Here is a 22993-nt window from a genome sequence, read left to right as displayed (position 1 = left end):
ACCATGCGTGGTGGCTCATGCCTGTAATCCCAGCACTTTGGGAGGCTGAGACAGCTGGATCACGAGGTCCGGAGATTGAGACCATCCTGGCTAACACAGTGAAACCCCGTCTCTACTAAAAATACAAAAAATTAGCTGGGCATGGTGGCGGGCGCCTGTAGTCCCAGCTACTCTGGAGGCTGAGGCAGGAGAATGGTGTGAACCCGGGAGGCGGAGCTTGCAGTGAGCCCAGATCGTGCCACTGCACTCCAGCCTGGGCGACAGAGCGAGACTCCGTCTCAAAAAATATATAAAATAAATAAATAAAATAAAATAAAATAAATTAAAAATACCATTACTTTTGTTAATGAGGAATTTTTTGTTAAGACTAAAATTTGGACGATTAAAACCTGTCCTTAGAATGTTTTATTACATAATCCAAGCTTACCTTTTAGCATCATTTAAGTGTTCTTACTATATACAACTGAGTACCAAGGAGGTATTTGGCTCCTTGTATTTTACAATGTGATATTGCTATGAAAGCCTAAAGTTCAAAATGCCTTTCAGATACGGAAAATAATCATATATTATCTTCTCTTTTAGGTCAAATGGCAGGTGATCATACTAGGCTGGAGTTCCATAACATAGAGACTGGCATCATCACAGAACGACGGTATCTTTCTTCTGTCCCCTCCAACTTCATTGGACACCTGCAGAGCCTGACATTTAATGGAATGGCATACATTGATCTGTGTAAAAATGGCGACATAGATTACTGTGAGCTCAATGCCAGATTTGGCTTCAGGAACATCATAGCAGATCCTGTCACCTTCAAGACCAAATCGAGCTATGTTGCCTTAGCTACCTTGCAAGCCTACACTTCTATGCATCTTTTTTTCCAGTTCAAGACAACATCCCTAGATGGACTAATTCTATATAACAGTGGGGATGGAAATGACTTTATTGTGGTTGAATTAGTTAAAGGGTGAGTACGTGCCTGTTCAATAACAAAGAAATAAAACTTTGGAAAAACGGACATCAGTTTCCAAAAATATACACTAAGAAGAACACACTGGCTCATAAGGCAGGGGGCCGGAGTAGGTGGAGGACAAATAAGAATGCATTTGTTTAAATCACCTCTTAGGTATCTTAAATTAATATGGATTCAGGACAGTTTTTTGCACCTACATTTTCACATATGAGGTACAACGTACATCAGGCTCTAATTTATGGTAGGCCTTTCATGAATCTTACGATTCAAGTGGGCACTTCCTGACTACGCACAGTGTAATTCCACAAAAGCATTGCTACAAGTTTGTAGGATAGTCTAAGCTAAATTAAATATCTAATTCAATATGCAGATTATTTAAATTTCAAAAAATCCTTTTAACTCAAACTTCATTCTATGTCAGAGTTCCTCAGTGAATTTAGAAAGGAAGATTTATGTAAACTTTCCTTAAAACTGTGAGGAAAATTTAATGTATTTTAATTGATAGGAGCATTTATTCACTCATTCTGCAAATATTATTCCATATTTACAATATGCTACATCACGTGCCATGCACAGATATAAATATATATACTTCTACCACCCTTATGTACATCTCAGATTTCTACCACTCCGAGTCACACCCACACACACCAACACACAATCCTAGGGTTTGTAGATGAACACATAAATAGAAAAGAAAAGCACTGTGACATGTTTCTTGAGATGATCACATGCAAAGGCTCAGGAGAGTCTTCAGGGAAATTAGAAAAACGTGTGGAGCAGGGAGTGGCTGTTTGATCTGGTTGTCGAAGGATGAGTACACATTCCCTATACTCAAACAGGGAATTGAGATAGAGGAGAAAAGCAGGTGCAAGAATGAGAAGAATGGCCATTTCAGTGGTTAGAAAAGGATGGAGGGAATTATGGAAATAGGAAATGTGTGGTGAAAGATATTACTTTCCAAATTCATAAAGTTAAATGTAGACTATGATTTTAAAAATAATTTTCACCATTTCCTTTAGTGAAGACACTGAATAATCCTCCTTGCTGAAACAGAATAATGTTTGTTACCTTCATGATAGCTGAGTTTCTATGTAATTCATTGTCATGACTTCTAGTAAGGATGGAACCACTTTAAAAAAAAAAAAATCTCCATTTGTAATATCTACTTTAGCTTCATCAAAATTTAAAAAGTGTTGACACTTTCCCCTTTCATTTTTTCCCCAGGTACTTACATTACGTGTTTGATTTGGGAAATGGTGCTAACCTCATCAAAGGAAGCTCAAATAAACCTCTCAATGACAATCAGTGGCACAATGTGATGATATCAAGGGACACCAGCAACCTCCACACTGTAAAGATTGACACAAAAATCACAACGCAAATCACCGCCGGAGCCAGGAACTTAGACCTCAAGAGTAAGTGCATGTAAAGTCCGAGTAGCCAGCCTTGCACCTCACGGTCTCCCTTCACATGGGAAATCCTTTGCTTAGGAGTGTGTTTGTACCTTCTGCAAAGACTGACCAGAATTTCATTTTCAGCACATAATTAATAATACAACACACAAGTCTCTGCTCCCCTTTAATGTGGTAGGAACCTATGTATTTTTAATAACAGCTCAAAAAATGTAGCACCTAAGAAAGCATGCATGATTAAAATGTAAAAAGTTAGAAAAATATAATACTAGTCTGGCTATTAAAAAGGCATTTGTAAGTTACTTAAGTCCCAATAGTTTTCAACTGATTTGGAGTCAGGGAACCAAATATATAGGAGCTTATTCTAGAGCTTATTAATTTTCTTTCCTTGGTAAGGTTTCCTAGATACTGTCAGACTCCCTGACCGACAGGAGTTGAGCCTGGCTTAGATACCCTGTGTCTACAACAGTGAATTCTATCCCCCATCCCAACAAACACACACACAGACACACACACACACACACACACACACACACGGGAATGCTTCTTTCACCAGCTGCTAAGAAAGTCTTAACATACGTTTCTCTTCCTTATTGATACTTCATTTCTCAAATGTACGTGACAAAATGCTGAGAAAACATGTCAATAATAGAAGAGAAATGACTGAAGTTTCTATTTGAATCACACTTTGTGATTCACTAAGAATATATGTGTGTATCCCATCTCCTTTAACACTACAACAGGCATTCCAGAAGGTGTTATTAGCATGTTATTCTCAATGTAGAAAATCTGAGGTTTGAATGACTTGCCCAGGGATAAAACAACACCAACACCCTCCCCCAACCCCATGGATTCTTCGCTCTATCCTGATGCATCACAAAGCCCCACAGATGTCATTGCAGGCATAATTTTTCTTGGAAAGAGTTGCTTATTTTATTGATGGGATCTTTCCCTTTGATTCAAAAGGTAGATACATTGGGGAGGGGAGTTAGGAAAATGGAAAGATAAAATTTAACTTTTTTTTTTTTTTTTTTTTGAGACAGAGCCTTGCTCTGTCACCCAGGCTGGAGTGCAGTGGCAGAATCTCAGCTCACTTCAACCTCTGCCTCCTGGGTTCAAGCAATTCTCCTGCCTCAACCTCTGAAGTAGCTGGGATTACAGGAGCCCGCCACCACGCCTGGCTAATTTTGTATTTTTAGTAGAGACGGGTTTTTGCCATGTTGGTCAGGCTGCTCTCGAACTCCTGACCTCAGGTGATCTGCCCGCCTCGGCCTCCCAAAATGCTACGATTACAGGTGTGAGCCACTGCACCCAGCCTCAACAGAACTCTTTCTAGAGAAAAATGCTCTTTCTAAATAAGGTGAAAGGAGAAAGAAAAGTGTTTCACTTTCTGTAATTGCAGAATATATTTTGAATCCTGGGACTTCATTTGTTCAACACATACAATGTGTAGGAATGGCCATCTCCCTTCTTTCACAGTGGACTTCTCGTTAACTTCAAAGAGATCTTATTTGTACCCACAAATCTAATAGCTTGGCTCAAAAAATAAAATGAAATTCAAAGAAGTGCTTCTTACAGGCCAAACCTTTCTCTTTATTCTCTCTGGTTGAAGTGCTTTTTCTTCTGTACTTTTCATGTGCCCCTCCCTGTTTAGCACAGTGAGCTCAGGTGATAATTGTCAAAAGAAAGGGAGAGATTGTAAAATTCAGTGTGTTGACCAAGCCACCAAAGCTAAAGCAAAAAGTGCCCTGTTTGTGTAGGTGAGACATCAGTAAGTATAAGTGAACTTCTCGGGAAATTAGGGATACTCTGTTGGAGATTAAAATGGCTAAAAAAAGGCAGTTCATAATTGGTTGAAGTATGTGCTATGCACATACACATTGAGGGTTCAGAGAAGCAATGCTAAACAATGGATTGTATTTCTTCAGATAGTTAGGACACTGTCTCCTGAGAAGTAAATATCCGCGTATTGTTCATTAACAAATGGAAGTGAAGATAATAGGAGATTGTAGTCCAGAATTCCTTCTGGTGGGGGTACTTAACACATCTAAGTACTTCAGAGTTAATTTTTATTAAAGCATTAAGTGATGCATGATTATGAAGATAAAACAGGCTTTGCCCATAATAAAGAAAAAAACACTTTATGAATTTAAAAATGGCATATTACACAATATTAAGATATATAGTCATGAACTCACTGTACTTGCGTTTTTTAAAAAAGCATAATTAAAATTGCTTGTGAATTTCCCATGTGAAGGGGCTAATCATTAGTATAGAATAATACCTTCTGCGTTGCAGAAAAGTAAGAGCAAGTTTCTAAAATGAGTCCAAGTTTGGGCTGATAAATTGGGTGTGTGATCCGATGGCAACAGTCATCCCCTGTTGCCTCTTATCATGTGCACCATCAACTAGAGGGAGTTTGAGGACAGCCTGCTGTGGGACCTGATGTCTCTTGTCTCCCATCATCACCACTTTGGGTAAGTGTGGCTGTGGGCATTGGCCAGAGCATGAGTATTTACGGAGCATTGACTTTGGAAAGAGCACAACAGGGTTTCTGCAATGGAAAGCTCTCCGTCTCTAGGAGAACACTAGCATTGAAGGAGCACTTGTAGGACAGAGAAGGACAGGATGCTGTGGAGCTGTAGTGGGGCATTGAAACGAAGCTGGGATCACCTGGAAAGCTTTTTTGTGGCAGTAATGCTTGAGGGATATTTGAAGGGTGAGTAAGAGCAACGAGGCATTGTTTCTTTTTTCCACCTGGATGGCTACTGGATTTTAGAGGGGTTTATTCATAAAGGAGAACTTCTACATGAACTCTTTGCGCAGACATAGACAGCAGCGTTTTCTTTGCATACTAATCACGTAGCATTGAGCTGCAGGAAAAATAAAGTTGATTTATTTTGGTCAATAGATTGTATTCTTAAAGAATTAAAGAAAACATCAGATTTACTCTCCACCCTGCTGAAAGTCATTGCAACTATCTTTGGTGCTTCTCAAAGGAAGGTCAGCCAATTTTAACTACATGAGAATCATGCAGTGATGTTTGTGAAGTGCAGATTTCTGGATCCTATCTGACACCAACCAAGGCAATGATCATTTGAGAGAGATGTGCAGAAAACAACAGGCATTTTTTTTTTTTTTTTTTTTTTTAAGTGCATTGACTGATAGAGATGCCATGTGCTACAGAGTCCTGAAATAATGCAAGATCTATGTTGAGGCCAAATTTAACTGACTTTTAAATTTTTGTATAAATACTGGTTTTGCTTTTATTTCAGAATTTTACTGTTTTTTGTTTGTTTTGCCAGCCCTGGACTGAAGTCACATTATTGGCTGGTTAGGATTATTGGGAGAATTTTTTTTTAATCCTCCTTATGTTTTACTATACCTTAAAAAGACACTAGAGGGCAGCAGAAGGCCACAAAACGTGCTACAGAGGACCCGGGAGTTGGGGAAACCTCAACCTGCTCCATTTGCAAGGGGAAGTAGAATTTCTTTTGTTTTCAGACATCTAAATTTCCACAGTTGGCTTTTATAGTGATGCATGCTTTTGTCCATAGCTCTGTTTCATTATAGGAACAGGACTTTAGTGTAGAACTTTGAAAACTGGGGCCCATGTATTTCATTCTCCACCTTGACCCCAATAGAGACGATCAGAAATGGGCAGGAGTCTAATGATCTTTCTCTCAGACGATAAATACCACGCAGCTGACCTTGTTCAGCTTATCTTTCCTGACACCGCTCGATTCTCAGGGGGTTGTGTGTCTCTCCCTGCTGATACAGTTTTGCTTTCATCTTTATTTCCCAGCTGTTTGTGTTCTATTCCCTCTGGTTATTATGTACAAGCAGCAACATGCAATGAAAGGAGCAGCAGAAATTTGCTCTCTGGAATGATTTCCTAGCCTAGCTTTGTATTCATTTCAGGATTTCTGAGCCCTGCCTCCTTTGGAGAGATAAAGGGTTGGTGCGATTCCTCTTTATGTTCCTTCTCTTGTTCCTGTATTTGGCAAATTTATATGTCAGGATGTGCATATATATGGAAGGGAGCTAATATTTATTAAATACCTACTAAATGCTAAATAGATTTAACTGAGGTTATTGTATTTCATCCTTGCAATTACCCAGGGATTTAAATTGAGGTCAGTCTTGCTCATTCATTAATCTAGTTGAAGAGAAAAATAGGGAGGAAGAATTTCTTTAGGCCCCCACTTTCAATGAGTACCCTTATTTAAGGCATTACCTAAGTTTATCCTTCAGCAAATTGAGGATATATAGTTTACTTGATGGGGGGAAATTAGATTCCCAGCTGTGTAGCATAGAGCGCCCTCAGGTGGCCGCCTAGCAAAACTGTGTAAAACTGAGTACAGTGATTTATTTATGGGCCACATCTAGGTCAGCCCAGATGGCACTTTGTTCTTTCTTCCTCCTCTATTCTCTCTCTCAAACCCAAAATTCCTTCAAGGGTTTTGAGCTCTGGCATTGTCTTCTGATCTTGCCCCTTTTCCTTCTTACCACGATCACCACCCATTTGTCTCCTCCTTAACATTCCTCCTATTCCTCCTTAAATCTCACCCTGAAGGGAACTGTCTGCCATTGTTCATCCTACTACCAAGCCACTTAAATGTCCCCGAATCAGAAACAACTCAACAGGGACTTTCTTTTCAAATATACTCAATCTCTAAGCAAAATTTGAAGATAAATAGTATTCTTGCTCTTTTCTTCTTGATCTCTGACCAGTTGCTATTACTCAGCTCCCTGCCTTCTCCAATCCTGAATATAACACATATCCCCTCCCTTTTATACCGTTTCATGTTGCTACTTGACAAATCTTTACTGCAGTCATTCAGTAAACCAGATTCTGTTCAAAGTCATAATCACGTTTAAACATGCCCAGGCTTTGTAGATTCACCACACATGACATCTGACAGCCCACCTGTCTTGGCCAGATACTTTGTTTCAATAGAAAATATTCATGGAAGAGTGATGTTGAGCTTAGCCTTAGAGCAGGATACGGCACCGGAAATGGAGGGAAGGTTCTGCGGTTCTGCTGTCCTGTGGTTAGGCCACCTTTATTAGTTTTTGTTGTTGTTGTCTGGGGGTTATCAGTTTTGTGTGTGTGTGGTTTTGTTTTTTTTAGTCTATAAGAGAGAGATTTATTCACATTATTTCCATTTGTAGGAGATTATTTTAAGGATCCTGTAGGAAGTAAGAGAGACAAGAAACCCTTTCAGCTGTTGAACAACGAGGCCACACAGAGGATAAGAACTGTGTTCTTGGAGTCATACTGGGATCTCAAGAGCCATCCTCTTGGTTGTTCCCTTGGATACACATGCTCACTGCTCCCTAATCCATTGCCCCACCAGGACAGCAGTGCAGCCACCCTCGCTCTATTCTGTTTGCTGGCACTGCTGTGAGATGGCTTCTCTCTGCCTCCTGGCTTCTTCCACTCTTGGCTTCTTCTGTCTCGTGGCTTCCACCTATGGCTTTTGTTCCTGTGTATGTTTCCACTTCTGTCCACTCACCGCTTCATCTCACTTTCCAGTTCCCCCCAATACAGGATGTCATACCATGTGTGGACCTGGGTCTAGGCTATAACTTCATAAGCTTTTGCCCTGCTGCCACTGGCCAGGCTCGCTTCTTTAGTCCAATTGGCTGTGAACACAGAGGTAGCTTTTTGAACTTGAAAGGGAAGAGAAGGAGGCTGTGTGTTGGAAGGCCATCTGTAACTGCTGAGAAAGGAGCAAGGTAATTTTCTCATTTTGAAGGGCCCTGAATGCCATGCCGAAGATGGGAAGGGTGAAATTAAAGGGTTTTGAGCAGCAGAGGAGAGTTCACAATGCTCGTTAGAATTATTCCTTTGGCTTCAGTGGGATGGATGAGCCGAGGCTCAGGAAAAAGACACCACTTTGGAGGCAATTGCCATAGTATAGAACAAAGACAATAAGGTTCTGAGTATGTAGAAATAAGATTTGACATTGTTACTCCTTTCCTTACACGAGAATTATAGAGCAATTACTTGAAAGACAGATAGAGATGTGAAACTACTGTTTCTCTTCTGCCACATCCATTGAATCCCCGGGTTTTGCAGAATTCATCTCAATCTATTATCTTTACTGTAAAGCCTTTGTCAGTGTGTTTTAATCCTACCTTAAGGGGGTGGGAAGTTGAGAGTAGGATTAAAACATTCCCTTCCCATGCAGTTATTCCCTTCCCATGCAGTTATCTGGGACTTGCCATCCAACAGTTGGTTTGGAAGTTCTTCCCTCTGCTTCCCTGTGGTTCTTGACCCAGTTCACAGTATTTCAGCAGAGTTTAAATTGTTTATTCTCTACTAAAATCATTTTTAAAAAAATCTTTCACCCATTTTATTTGTTTCTGAATTTCTCTGACATTAACTACGAGTTGTCTATATTTAGTTTTATCAACTCCCTCCAACAATATTATTTGAAATTTCTCTTCCCACCATTAGAATCATACGAACTGAGGAACTATAAGTGATCTTGGAGATTGTCTGGTCTGACCAATTCCTTTTACATATGAGAGAAATATGCTCCACAGACATTGGCCTGCACAGCTATCCCAGTTTCACACTTCTTTACCATAGCTCAGAAGACACAAGTTGTGTTGCTCATATCAATCTCAATCGACTGCTAGTGACAACCTGCAGCAATACACTGAAAAGAAATCTGCACCTTTACGTGGATTCATTGTTGAAGATGATTGGTGTGATCAGTCAGAGACCCGAGATGGAGACTGGTAGTGAGAGGGCCACCTGGTGACTCTGCTTTTGGTGAAACTTTAAAGGTGCCAACCCGTCCCATTTGCAGATGCATAAAGCCCTGGGGCTGGTTTCTTCTCACCCAGTGCACTGGCTGAACTCTGACAGCCACAGGCCTTGGCTTCCATGCTTAGAACAGCCACAGGGAGGTCGTGCACAGGCACAAATAGCTTTCTTCAGCTTTTCCCACAGCCAAGTGTGGGCTACTGGAAAGTTCAATCCTATGCCCAGATGCCTTTCACGACACGCTGACAGTTTACCATGTCCCACCACCAGCACGGTGGTGATTAGATGGCTTGAGCTCCTCGAGGTGGTGACATTTGTGTCGTGGAGAAGCAAGTACCTGCAAGTGCTGGGAGCTGAGTTCTCAAGAGTCAGGTGATGGCTCACAAGACCTCAGCCTCATCCAGAGATGAGCCTTCGCTGCAGGTCCCTCTTTAGGGAATGCCAGGAGTGGTGTTGTGTTGTCTTCTTAGAATTTGAGCTTCTTGGTCAAGAGCTCTTTGTCAGCCATCTGAGAAGGCAGATATCTGACAATATCTCTCTCATGCAAGTAGGATTTAAATCTTCAGGGTTTTCCTGGCTCTGAGACCTCCCTCTTTTTGTTGAAGGGAGACTTATACAAAAGTCTTTGGAGTTCAGGTAGCATAAAACCATTGAGACTGACAAGTGATGGGGAAAGGGACAGGGTATAGCAGTCAAGGAACCCACGGACAAGAACAGAGAAAGATCAACGCTGGGCTTCATAAAAGGCATATTCAGGAAAGCTCTTAGCAATAAGTCAGTGTTGCAGCCTCACTTGGTCTCCACTGGGGCTGTGAGCTGCCTCCGATCGGCTGCCCAAGGAGCATTCCCTTGTTGCTGTCCCTCTCTGCACACTAGTTTTCTCTCCTTTTGTAAACATTGGTAAATACGGCCTTCTCAGACCTGGCTTTTCACCCCTGATCAACTCAAATACCCAAGAAAGATTCATTGAAGTTTAGCAGTTCTAGTGCCAAATTCTTGGAAGAGGACATTTGATCGAGACAGATGTCCTCCCTGTGCCAGGATGAGGAAATAAGAGACAGAGTCACATTATACAAATATGAATTTACTAGATTTGTTTAAAGAAATATTGGGATAGGCTACTTGGGTTATAAATGAAGATATGAAAAGCTCAAAAAGTGTGATTTTTAACCTGCTGTGCAAGAATTAAGGGATTGGGTTTGCCTTGCTGTGGAGTAGGGGGTGAGGATAGGGCTTAAATTCTTCAAGGTGGTAGAATACTAGGTGCTAGGTGATACCCAAATATTTAGATGGTGAAACTCATAAATGCTCGAGTGAGCAGCATTTGTTTTTGGGTGGAGACAGAGACTTTGTTTATATATAGGAAGTACATGAGATAGCAAAGCCAAGCAACAGTCAGAGGTTCCCAGGAATTCACAGGAAATGCCAGGAGAAGGAGGACCCTAGATTTTTACCTTCTGTGCAATTGCGAGGGTCCTAACCAGAATCATCTAGATCTATAATGGACATAGGGGCCCAGGCTGACTTCTGGGCAATGTTACAATTGTTTACTATAGATCCTAAAAGGGAATGTCACTGTTATTTTCGGGCAGTTGTCTCATCTAGTTGGATTTCAGGAATAACGCAGCCCCTGCCCTGTTTCAGCATGACCCAGAAGAAAGCCAGCTTCCATCCCAGATACCGTCCAATTCCTCTTGAGCCATGGGTCAACATGGAAGTCGACTTGAAAGTTGGGTGGGCTTAAAACAAAGTTGCTGCCCCCACGGTAGAGAAGCTCAAAAGCTAAATCTGCCATCTTTACCAAAACAGGAAAGTGCATTTTTAATGGCATCGCGCTGTTGTGGCTCTATATTTTCATGCACTAGAGGGCACTTCCAGTGCTCCTCAGGAACTACATTAGGTCAACCAGTGTTCCCCATTGACATCATGTGAACGTGGCTTTCTGTGTCCATTCTTAAAAGTGGCCCCTGTTTGGCCTTTGAAATTAATTATTTTGGTTGTTCTTAAGGACAATACAAAAAGCATATAGCATTATAATTAATAACATAGTCTTTGAGGTCAGAAAGACCTGGGTGAAATAGCATCTCTACCATTTCTTTTGTGTATTTCCTTAGGCAGGGCATATCACTATCACCATCATCATCATAATCATCCTCATCTACCTTTACTAGGCATCAGGTGAGAGAGCTACATATATTTTCTCTTTAATGTTTGTGGCAAACTGGTGAAATTGCTATACTTATCGCCATGTAACAGGTGATGAAACTAACACAAGGCTTAGGGAGGTTAAGCATCTCACCAGAACAATAATGATAGTAATACTAAATAGAAATTATTTTAATCATTTCTAAGGGCTTGTCATATCTCATGTACTGTTATAAATATTTGCACATGGTATCTTATCTCAATTAATTCCCAGAAAAATACACAGGGTTTGTCAGTGTATTCTTTGATGCTCACAGGTTTATAAAAAGGACTAGGAGGGCTTGTAAGACTCATTTGGATCTGACAGGTGTCGGAAATATTTAGACCAATTTCCCATAACTTCCCTAGTACAGCAGAGCCCATTTGCCATCTCAAGTTTATTAGAGGTTGGCTAGTATGATGTTAGTTATCAATATTCCTAACCTATCTGTGGGAAGTTCTCTCCTCCCTCTCCCCACCTCACGCCCCACTCACACTCCACTACCCACAATACACACACTCCTTAGGCTTCTCATCGCTGGCTTCCCCTTAGAGTCCTGGGACTGTAAAAAGAATTCAAACACTATAAGGGCCTGTACTAATGTACCATTATTTCTATAACACAACAGCCCTTTGACAGTTAAAAATTTTAACATGTGTAGTTCCCTGTATTTTTTGTGAAACCCAACGAACTAGGTTTCCCAAATGATGTCCAAAATGACATTAAATGTCTTTTGGCTGTGACATGTGTGAATCACACACATCACTAGAGTGATATTGTAGAAAACTGAGTGTTTTCATGAGAAAAACTATCTCATAGCTTGGGTCTGTCTTTATTCTCTATTCAAAGATATAATAAATTACCTTTGTTACTGTCACTGTCATCCTCATTATTATCAATTATGTCATTTATGCATGCCTATATGTCATGCATCATGTTAAGGGCTTATATGTGCAAGGATTACATTAAATAAGCATGATGTCCTAATATGGTCAAGCTATAATATCTTTTTTTTTTTTTTTTTTTTTTTTACCTCAACCCATCACTTTAAAATGTATTGTGTTAAGGTATTTGTACCATGTACTGATTTAGAGTAAATGTTTGGGTTCACTTTTAAGATAATTATATAATAATTTTATAGTATGAAATATAGCATTCATTAAAATTACAAACTGCCAATCTGAGTTACTAATCAAAGCTCAAAATTGAGGCTTCACTCTGCTTTGGTCAGTCACTGGCAGTAGGGGAAACGGCACGTTCAGCTACTGCCTTTTCCTGCAGTTATCTTTCTACAGCTTTTTGACACGGCACATCAACTGATGCGGGGGCTCTGGGTCTGGCAGATCCCTTGAATTCCTCCTCTCCTGGTGCGTTCTTGGGTTCATCCAAGGCTTTTCTGTTGGACCTTCCAACCTTAATCCCTGTGTAGGGGGATGCTTCTGCTCCTTCCTCACAGACTCTTACCACATAGGGCTGCCCTGTGTCTGGGCAGCCCTGCCTGGCTTGCTGTCATGCACATGGGGCCCACCGTGGCCCATGAGGAGATTCCATGGATCCTTTGTCCCCCCAACCTTGGAAGTGCACCCTATTCCCAATGCTTTCATTTCCATTCCATTCCATCTCAAGCTCTTTAAAGTTTTCTCAGCATGTCAGGTGCCAGTTCTGCATCCCCCAACAGTCAGGAACACAAAGCAAGTGCTCCAGGAGACCCTTCTCTGAGACCTGCCTTGCTAGGCTTGGAGCTAGAATGTAGGAGCACAAACTCACTGCCCAGTAAGAGCTGCTTCAAAAAATATTCTCAGATATCTTTCCTTCCCATTTCTGACCCATTTTATTATTATTATTTCCTTGATGTAGCTGAGGGGTTCAAGGGCCTTAGAACCAGTATTTTACCTGGTCCTTTATAAATGTTGAATCTGGGTGTCTGTCTCATTCTCACATTGTCTGATATTGACTGTGTTGGCACTTCAGTCAGAAATTCAATTTTAGTATTCTGTTTTACACATACGGTCTCTTAATCCTCACAACAATTAGATCAATGAATTATTAGTGCCCCCATTTTACAGATGAGATAATGGAGACTTGGAAGGTTTAAGTGAGTTATTCATTCTCACATAGCACCAAGCGATAGAAACAGAATTTGAACCCAGGTCTATGGCAGTATTGAAATGCTGCCATCTATATTTGCCAAAATATTTGAAAGGATTACTTCTGAATATCTAGAGAGAAAATCTAACATTTATTTTAATCTTGAGGGGAAATATCATAAAATAAAACACTTTCTATTCCATAAAAAATCTTAATCAAACTTCTACTTTTCTACTACATTGTATAACATTGAAAATTCCACTTCTGGTAGTTGCAAAGGAACTGGATATTTCTACTTTACTTTCTATATGTTCTCTTCTCCCCTATGCCTTGTATAGCATCTATATATTGGTTCTATCTTCTTAGCTCCTGAAGTCCTCCTCAAACAATACAACTAACAACTTTAATTGCTATGTGTCCTTTATATGTATTCTGCAGAACATTTGCATTTATAGGTATGTAGAACAGGCTTTGGCAAATCTAGTACTTGGTTGGGTGATTGGGGGTTGGCCTATCAATCAATCATTGGCTGGTGCAGACAGGCTACTTGCAGACTCATTCAGCTCTCAAAGCCAGTAATTTCCTTAGCCTTTAGGAAAAGTTCCTTACACTTCCCTGATCTGGAGGAGGGATCCCTGCTTTTAAGTATCTGCATTTCTCCTTAAGAATAGTTTATGTTGCAAGAACAAAGTGTTTGGAGACCTAAGTTAGGGAATTACACTATAGCAACTGGATGTGGTGACCTTATTGGTATTAATAATATTCCATCTTTGGAGCACAGAAGGAATTCTTTTTTAGGAAAAAAAATACAGAAATGTTCAGATACTTAAGGAAAAACAAGAGTGTGATTTGACTCCAGGAAGTTCATAATATTTTAAAAGCTCTTTAGCAATGTTTGTAAATTTTTTTGTGTATGTTTTTATACTACTTTGTCCTTTCAAGCTACACAGAAAACCACTGGTAGCGATAACCTTTTTTTATCCTGTTTATATCTAAGTTGAGAGCCAGTAGCGATAACCTTTTTTTATCCTGTTTATATCTAAGTTGAGAGCCGGTGCCAATTTTTCACCTGCATTAAAAAGACCTATTATAGGAAAGAGCTGTTCTTTTATATTTACCCTTTATACCACTGGGTCTGCCCCACCCAAAATAAATGTTCATTTGTTTTGAAATAAGAAAAAAAAAAAAAAACTGTCTTTCAAATAAGAAAAGTTATTTTGGGAAAGAAAGTCTAATTGTTCTATACACTGTTTGAGAAAAATAACAGGTTTGCATAAGTTCTGCTACTTGTTCCCTATTTATAAGTCTCTTTTAATTTCCAGAACAGTCATTTCTAAACTCCTCTATCTATTCTACTACTGTCATTGAGAAGGTTTTAGTAAAAATAGGAGAGTGTGGTGCATCAGAAATAGAAGTAGCCTGGGAGTCAAACGCTTAAGTGCTGACATTACTATTCTTGTATTGCTTGTATTACCCTGGGCAGGTAACTAAACTTTTCAGAAGGGTAGTTTGTTCATCTGTCAGGTAGGGATAATAATAACCTTTCTACCTATTGTGAATGGTTGCAACAAGGATCAAATGGAATAAGAGATGTGAAAGTGTTACGAGAAAGGGGCCCTAATCTGGAACCCAAGAGAGGGTTCCTGAACCTTGTGCAAGAAGGAACTTGGGGCAAGTCCATAGAGTAAAGTGAAGGCAAGTTTATTAGAGAAGTAAAGAAATAAACAAATGCCTACTTTAAAGGCAGAGCAGCATCATGGACTGCTGAACTGAGTATACTTATAGTTATTTCTTGATTATATGCTAAACAAGGGGTGGGCTATTCATGAGTTTTCCAGAAAATGGATGGGCAATTCCTAGAACTGAGGATTCCTCCCCTTTTTAAACCATATAGGGTAACTTTCTGACCCTGACGTTGCCATGACACTTGTAAACTGTCATGGCGCTGGTGGGAGTGTCTTTTAGCATGCTAATAAATTATAATTAGCATATAGTGAGCAGTGAGCATGGCCAGAGGTTACTTTCATTGCCTTCTTGGTTTTGGTGGCCAAATTCTTTTTTTATTTGTTATTTTTCTTTTAACTTATTTATTTTATTTAATTTATTTATTTCTTTTGAGACGGAGTCTCACCCTGTCATCCAGGCTGGAGTGCAGTGGCACAGTCTCGGCTCACTGCAACTTCTACCTCCCGGGTTCAAGCGATTCTCTTGCCTCAGCTTCCCAAGTAGCTGGGACTACAGGTGTGTTGCCACCATGCACAGCTAATTTTTTTTGTTTTTAATAGAGATGGGGTTTTACCATGTTAGCCAGGATGGTCTCGATCTCCTGACCTCGTGGTCTGCCCGCCTCGGTCTCCCAAAGCACTGGGATTACAGGACTGAGCCACTGCGCCCGTTAGCCAGATTCTTTACCACATCCTGTTTTATCAGCAAGGTCTTTGTGACCTGTATCTTGTGTGGATCTCCTATCTCATATGTTACTAAGAACACCTAACCTTTTGGGAATGCAGCTCAGCCCAATAGGTCTCAGCCTTATTTTACACAAGCCTATTCAAGATGGAGCCACTCTGGTTCAAAAACTTGTGAAAAAAAGCACCTTTCAAACTGCACTGTTTATGCACGTATAAGGTATAGCAGTTTATGTGAGGTTGAAAACCCCTGCAAATCCATATTCAGTCCCAGAAAGCATTACACAGTGAGTAAAAAAAAATGAAGCCTGTAATAGTGACAGAATTGTCTGCTGTAAGGAATGTCACAGGTATTTAAACTGGCTGTCATTTGGATAAGGCAAAAGGAAAAAAACTGAAACTATTTGTACCCACTTTTTACCTAAAGGTAAATTTAAATATTTAAAGCCATTAGATGAAGTTAGCTTGGCATGGATTTATATCCCTGAACTCGCACCCCATCTGCCACAGTATTACTGGCATAGAGTGGGTTTAAAAGAAGATGAATTACTACACACTCCCATAGCAATTTCACTTTATTATTTCCCATTTAGCATGCCTACCAGGTTTCCTCACAGTCTGTGGCCAAACATACAAACAAAATGTCTTCCTGTTGTAAGCTGCAGAATCATACTTTAAAAAAAAAAAACTTTTTGGGGGCAGTTTTGTTTCAAAATTTAAATAAGAAACAAAAGTTCATCACGCCTGTAATCCCAGCACTTTGGGAGGCTGAGCCGGGCGGATCACGAGGTCAAGAAATCAAGACCATCCTGGCTAACATGGTGAAACCCTGTCTCTACTGAAAACACAAAAAATTAGCTAGGTGTGGTGTCGGGCGCCTGTACTCGGGAGACTGAGGCAGGAGAATGGCGTGAACCCGAGAGGCGGAGCTTGCAGTGAGCAGTGGTTGTGCCACTGCACTCCATCCTGGGTGACAGTGCAAGACTCCGTCTTAAAAAAAAAAAAAATTCAAAATATCGAAAGAATTATCTGTTCTGTTCATACGGATAATAACAATATTAACTCCCCAACACTCACTACAGGAAAACTTTAAGGTCTAAACTCTTATCTTATTGGGGTTGCCTCTCCCCAACTTGTCCCACATAAGTGCTGGTTTGTATTAGATTGGGCCCTGGATACATACAAGTGTCTGATTTATCTCTTTGTGGGGGACAATTGAAAAGTAACTACTATATCTAAAAATCAGATGTTGATTTTTGGTAAAAACATTTTGATAAAATTTAAAAAGTTTTGAACATAAGAATTCTACTTATGTTTCAGAATTTGAATACCTAATATTTGTTATTATGGAAGCAAATAGACTTTGTCTTTATGAGGTTACTCTGTTATTATGCAGATGAGTCTCTTATTGCACAAGTTGCCCAGGAATTTGTTAACTTGCTTGGATTTTTGCTACCATTTATTACCATTACTTTTCTCAACTAGCCACAACTCTCCAAAATTTCCTGTATGTTGTCATTGTGGAGCTGTACATATTGGCCACTTGCCACTTTAAGTGTACAGGGTGCATGTCAGTCTGGATTAACTGACAATTAACAATGTTTCAGAAGACCTGGACTTGCAATAAGACCCTACCCTTTTCTGGTACTGTAGCCCTAAACTGTAGTTTCTTCATCTGTGGCATGTATCCCTGATAACCTTTACTCCTCTTGTAGCTCAACAGGCAAAAACCAGGTAGAACAATATATATGCAAATGCTTGGTCAAGTTTAGGATACTTCACTAATGTCAGTTATTATTATAATGATAAAGTCAGAGCTGTTTTTTCTGGTTTTGACCATGGTAATGCCTGATACTGATTACCAAAGATTCAAGGCAATAAGGAGGACCTCTTTTACTCAGACAGCACTCTGTACATTTCAGTTCATTTGTCTCAGTGATTTTTGTGAAACTCAAAGTCATTTTAGCTACAGCAATATACTGCTAGATGTGTAAGCCTGCTGTAGGATCAAGAACACCTGTGGCTGGCGAGGAGCCAAGAAATAGAAGCTTCAAACTAGAAGGACTGTAACCCTGGGCGTCCTTGAGTGGTGGCCCGAAGGCTAGATGGAGTGAAACATCTGCAAATCCAAAGGAAGTACAGATGGGGATGAACAAACTCACTAGAGCAGAGCACTAGGGGTCCACACAGTTAGCTTCTCTGTGTTCTACGACGCAGAGAGCAAATAAATGTATGCCTTTCTTTGTGATAATAGCAGAGCAGATGAGTCTGGAGAGACAGTGTGAAGTGTTCATGGTGTCCATATGCCTATGGAGGATGCATGAATCAGGTCATATTTGTATATGGAGCAGCACAGAGCCAGAATGAAACAGAAGGCCAGGATAGGCTCAAATTTAATTTCCCCCAAAGGTTTTTATACTTGTTTTAATTGGAAAAGACGATTCATACATGGGTTCTCATTACTACACACATTAATACTCCAAACTGTTTCTATACCTCTATCTTCACCTCTGTGTCTCCTTCTACAAATAAATTCAGTGTTTGTCAGTTAAAACTGGTCATGAATTACTCTATCAAGTTACTCCATCAGAAAGGGAAAAATATGCCATTGAATTCCCTAAATTTTTATAATGACCTGAATGGCCTCACCTTTGTGTTTAAGAAAGGTCAGGCCAGGCATGGTGGCTCATGCTTATAATCCAAGGACTTTGGAAGGCCAAGGCGGGTGGATATCTGAGGTCAGGAGTTTGAGACCAGCCTGGCCAACATGGTGAAACCCAATCTCCACTAAAAATACTAAAGTTAGCCGGGTGTGATGACATGGACCTGTAATCCCAGCTACTCTGGAGGCTGAGGCAGGAGAATTGCTTGAACCTGGGAGGCAGAGGTTGCAGTGAGCCAAGATTGTGCCACCGCACTCCAGCATGGGCAACAGATCAAGACTCCATCTCAAAAAAGAAAAAAAGAAAAAAAAAATAAATGGATCAGTAGATGAAAGGTTTTCCACAATTAAATTAATTCATTGTTGCTCAGGTGAAAGGAGCCAGGGACAAATATGAGTGCTGCCATAAAACCTTCCCTATGTCCTTATTGTTTCAATGATTATTTTTTGAATGTGAATTACTAATTCATCCATTCATTCAATGAGTCAACAAAAATTATCAAATGCTCACTAAGTGAAAATGAGAATATGAAAGTGTTTAGGATTATTCCTTCAAATAATTTATAAACTAATGGATACATAAGGCTTCCACATACAAAGAACTGAAAAAGACAAAATCATTTTCAGAAAAGGAGTTCAATTTTTTATGAGGATTCCAAGATATTTATCTGTGGCTAAGGAAACAGGTACACATTTCCAAGGTGGATTTTGACTTGAGTCCCCCAAGTTCAGTAGGATTTTGAAGAACAACATCAGAAGAGGAAAGACATTCATGCTGGAAGTATTGTATACCATAAACTACGATGGAGCAGTGGGAAAATGCAGGGTTGGAGAAAGGCTGCCAACATAGTTTGACTAAAGATCGGAGTGTGGGGAGAAGACAGATATTATCTCAATCTTCTAGCTGGCAAAAGTTATTTTGGAAAGATAGTTCAAAGTTTAGCAAAAGTTTTGAAGAGATGTAATTCAGAATCCTGATCACTGCTGAGCCTTAGACTTAATTTAGATCATACAGAAAGGTATTGAAGATATCAGAACACGGTGGAGTGACTGAGACAGTGTTGATGAGGAGGCTGAATGGAGACAGCGACACCAGGTAACAGGTTAGTGCCTAAAAGGTGTGTACAAGGAGAAAAGTAGATAAAAACTGGAAATGGGAATGAAATCTAAACGACAAATGTCAGAAGTATTGGCAAAGTTGAGTCATTCAGCCCTTGGTAGTAGTTTGATTCTAAGGTGTGAGATATAAAATAAAGTTCAAAATGATTTTGAAATTCCAATCTGGAGAGCAGATAGACTAGAAATGTGGCTGTTATACAACATGAAAGTCTAGAAAAAGTAATTTTATGGCAGAGGAGATGATGAAGGTTTGATTTTAGGCTGGACCTAGAAATTCAGGACAAGTCTAAAGATAATAATTTATGGTTATTTCCTAAAGAAGTAAAAATAGATTGTTGTAAGACTAAATCTTTTATGTACTAAGGGAGACTAAGCTGTATAGAAGTTAAAAGACGATCAATAAATCAAACTGGTGACCACTGAGCATCTCTTCAGCAAAGAGTTTCTAAAATTAATCTTTAAAAAAAAAAGATTTATTAAAGACACAGATCTTGTGTCTCAGAGCAAAACATCTACTTGAATTTACACTTTGATTTCCATTTTGAATATTTTATAAGCCTTGAACTTAGAAATGATCTTGTATGGTTTTCATTGTTCATTTCTGTGTGGTTTGTTATAAAAGTTTCTATTTGTCTACTTGTAAGCTCAAGTAGGTTAGAGCAGTATTAACTTCCCATGCTTTTTCTTTTAGTAGTTTAATATTATTTATTTAAGCAGTCACACTTAGGCTTTCTACTAAGAAAGCAAACTAGTGTTTGTTTCTCAGATATTACAGGTCATTTTCTTTTATCTAACAGCGAGCACCTGTTTTAGAGGTTTGGATTTGTCTCCTAAAGACAGGCTCTCTCAGTTTATCTAGATAAGGTCTGACCTTCATATATTCCTTTATGTGTGACAATATTAAAATTAAAGATAATGATACAAATTTGGGGACAGAGGTCGATTGTTCCCCTAAAGGCACCCTTCCCATAGAATGTTCTCAGAAACTACCCTAGCTAGATTGCACTACTTTTGCCATCCAATCACAATAAGAATTGGGAGAAAGCGTTGCACCCAAATTTTCTCTCCAAGGTCCCATCTTCTTAAAACGAAGTGTCTAGAATTGTCCTTTCTCTAGTCCAGCTATAGGAAAGTAAGCTAATGTGTGTGGCTTCACTTTTTCTTTTTCCCCAAATGCTAGTTATAAAAGTTTGTGAGAGCTTCCTTAATATTTCTTAGAGTTTTAGCTATTCAGCTCTATAAGGCAATTGTCCTTTTTCTATATGCTTTTTTAAAAAATTAAAATGAAAGTGAGATATTTAAGAGGTTAAAAAAAGTACATGTGAATAAACAGGAAAGCTGAGTCAAAGAACTAATTATACCTTGACACTTGCATTCTGCTACTGTAAGGCAGAGCTTGGTCTTTACTCTAATTGCCTTATGCTTCCTGTTTTAAGCAAAGAGAAAATCTCTACCACTTCATTTGTCTGCTTTTGGTTGGTGGCTCCCAAGGAAGGCCTCCAAGCTCCAACCTCTGTTCCCTAAGCCCCAGGTTAGTATCGCTTGATTCCTCTAGGGTGTTCCTACTCAAATTCCATATATGCAATGTTAAATGCTATTTTATTTCTCCTCCGGATTATTACTGCTTCAAATTCCCTAGTTTCCTAGCCTGCTTTGCTTTGATCCTTGGACTTCTCATTGTCTTTATTTATTTTTTTTCAGCCAGCAGTCATAAGTTCTATAGTGGCCTTTCCTTTGGCTTTACTTATGCAATATTATTTACATAACTGAATTAATAACTTAAAACTCCTTTCTTCCAGTCAAGCCTTTTATTCTCTTTCCTAAATGCCATATAAATTTTGTCACCATGGTACATTTGTGCTGTTCCCTGTGTCTGGAATCCACATTTTTATCATTACAATAGTAATGTCTCCCATACTTTCTTCTTGTCTCAACTTTTCTATGCTGCCCCACCTTGCAACCAAAGTCCACAAAAACCTGTTATTTCTCTGATTTTCTAAGGCATGTTTAGTCTGTACCTGACAACCTGGCCCTTGGGCTTCATAGAGTTTTTTGTTTGTTTGTTTGTTTGTTTTTTGTCCTCTTAATTGCTTTGTGTCAAATGAGAAGATATTTGTCAAGCAACTTTCCATATTACCAGATTTAGTGCCACCGAATTTCAAATTAAGTCAAAGGAGCTCTGTGAGCTGCTTTTAGAATAGTGTAAGGCACACTTCCAGTATACAAATGACTGTCAACTAAATCCAATAGAAAAAATAGCATGGAAAATTTATAAAATTGACATCTTGTCACTCCAATTGTACTAGAAACAGTAGACAAACTATACTTCTCCTTCTTCTGCATTTCTCAGTGGAATAAGCATAGATTGAGGTACATCATAGATGTGTAGCCTTACAGATACACTGATATAGCCATACCAGTATCAATCATGGGCTAAGTCCATGCTGTATACTAGATGCTTCATGTACATACTTTGTAATCCTTACAGCCTTGCAAGGTAGGCATCATCAACCCCATTTCATAGATAAAGAATCTGACTCTCAAAGAAGTTATGTAACTTAACTTGCCTACATTGAGAGAGCCAGTAGGTGGCAGAGCCAGGGTTTGTAGACAGAGGAAACCAAAATGCCTGTGCAGTGTTCCCTAGTCAATACTGCTCAACTACTGGGGAATGGATAGTCATGATATCACCCCAGTTCATTCACAGATAACACTCTTGAGAGGAACATAGTGCCTGTGTATATACAGTACTAAAAATAAGTGTATTATTGATATTATTTTTAGAAAATCACCCCCTCAACATTTAAGTTTTTGGTATTATACATGTTCTCTACACCTTTTGCTGAAAGTGTCCCAATTCAACCTTTGCCTTATCAGTTGCCTACATGGTCCTTAAAGCATATGAATTAAAAATTAGCCACTCATTTTGAAGAAGTGGTAACAGGCTAGCTTCATATCTGCAGGAAACTTGGCTTTTAATGGTTGCCCATCCAGGCTCTTGTTCATAAACAGGGCCATTAAGTATATCGTCTTTCACATGCACAGGGATTCACCTGCAGGACCCATTAGTGCTAATGGGTCATTTTTTTTTTTTTTTTTTTTTTTCACCCATCACTTCAAGGATCAAAAAGAGAACCTGCATCTTTGATAAAGTGATAATGATACACAGGGCTCAGACCACTAAAGGAGTTTCTTTGTTCTCTTCATGTGGCAACCCACCAAGGGACTTTAGACCACTATTTGCTATATCAAAGAGTTTATAAACAGTACTAAGCGGTGGTGCTAAGTACAGCTTCAGTAATGAAAATAAGAATGAGTCCCCTACTTAGAAAGCCAACCTCATCTACCTTGGTATATTTGAAGCT

At 39.4% G+C, this 22993-nt stretch overlaps 1 protein-coding gene across 28 annotated transcripts in view; it reads left to right on the top strand.

Annotated features, from left to right (window-relative positions):
- NRXN1 (neurexin 1) overlaps positions 1-22993 on the top strand; it is a 1145126-nt gene that overhangs the window by 541328 nt on the left and 580805 nt on the right. For all 28 annotated transcript variants that reach the window (XM_031655576.1, XM_031655575.1, XM_031655556.1 and 25 more), the window contains 2 exons: positions 583-964; positions 2198-2388. In XM_031655576.1, the coding sequence (XP_031511436.1) occupies positions 583-964; positions 2198-2388 (573 nt within the window). The remainder of the gene's footprint in view (positions 1-582; positions 965-2197; positions 2389-22993) is intronic.

The sequence above is a fragment of the Papio anubis genome, chromosome 14 (genome assembly GCF_008728515.1).
Source record: "Papio anubis isolate 15944 chromosome 14, Panubis1.0, whole genome shotgun sequence".
Taxonomy (NCBI): Eukaryota; Metazoa; Chordata; class Mammalia; order Primates; family Cercopithecidae; genus Papio; species Papio anubis.
This window is presented reverse-complemented; position numbering and strand designations above follow the sequence as displayed.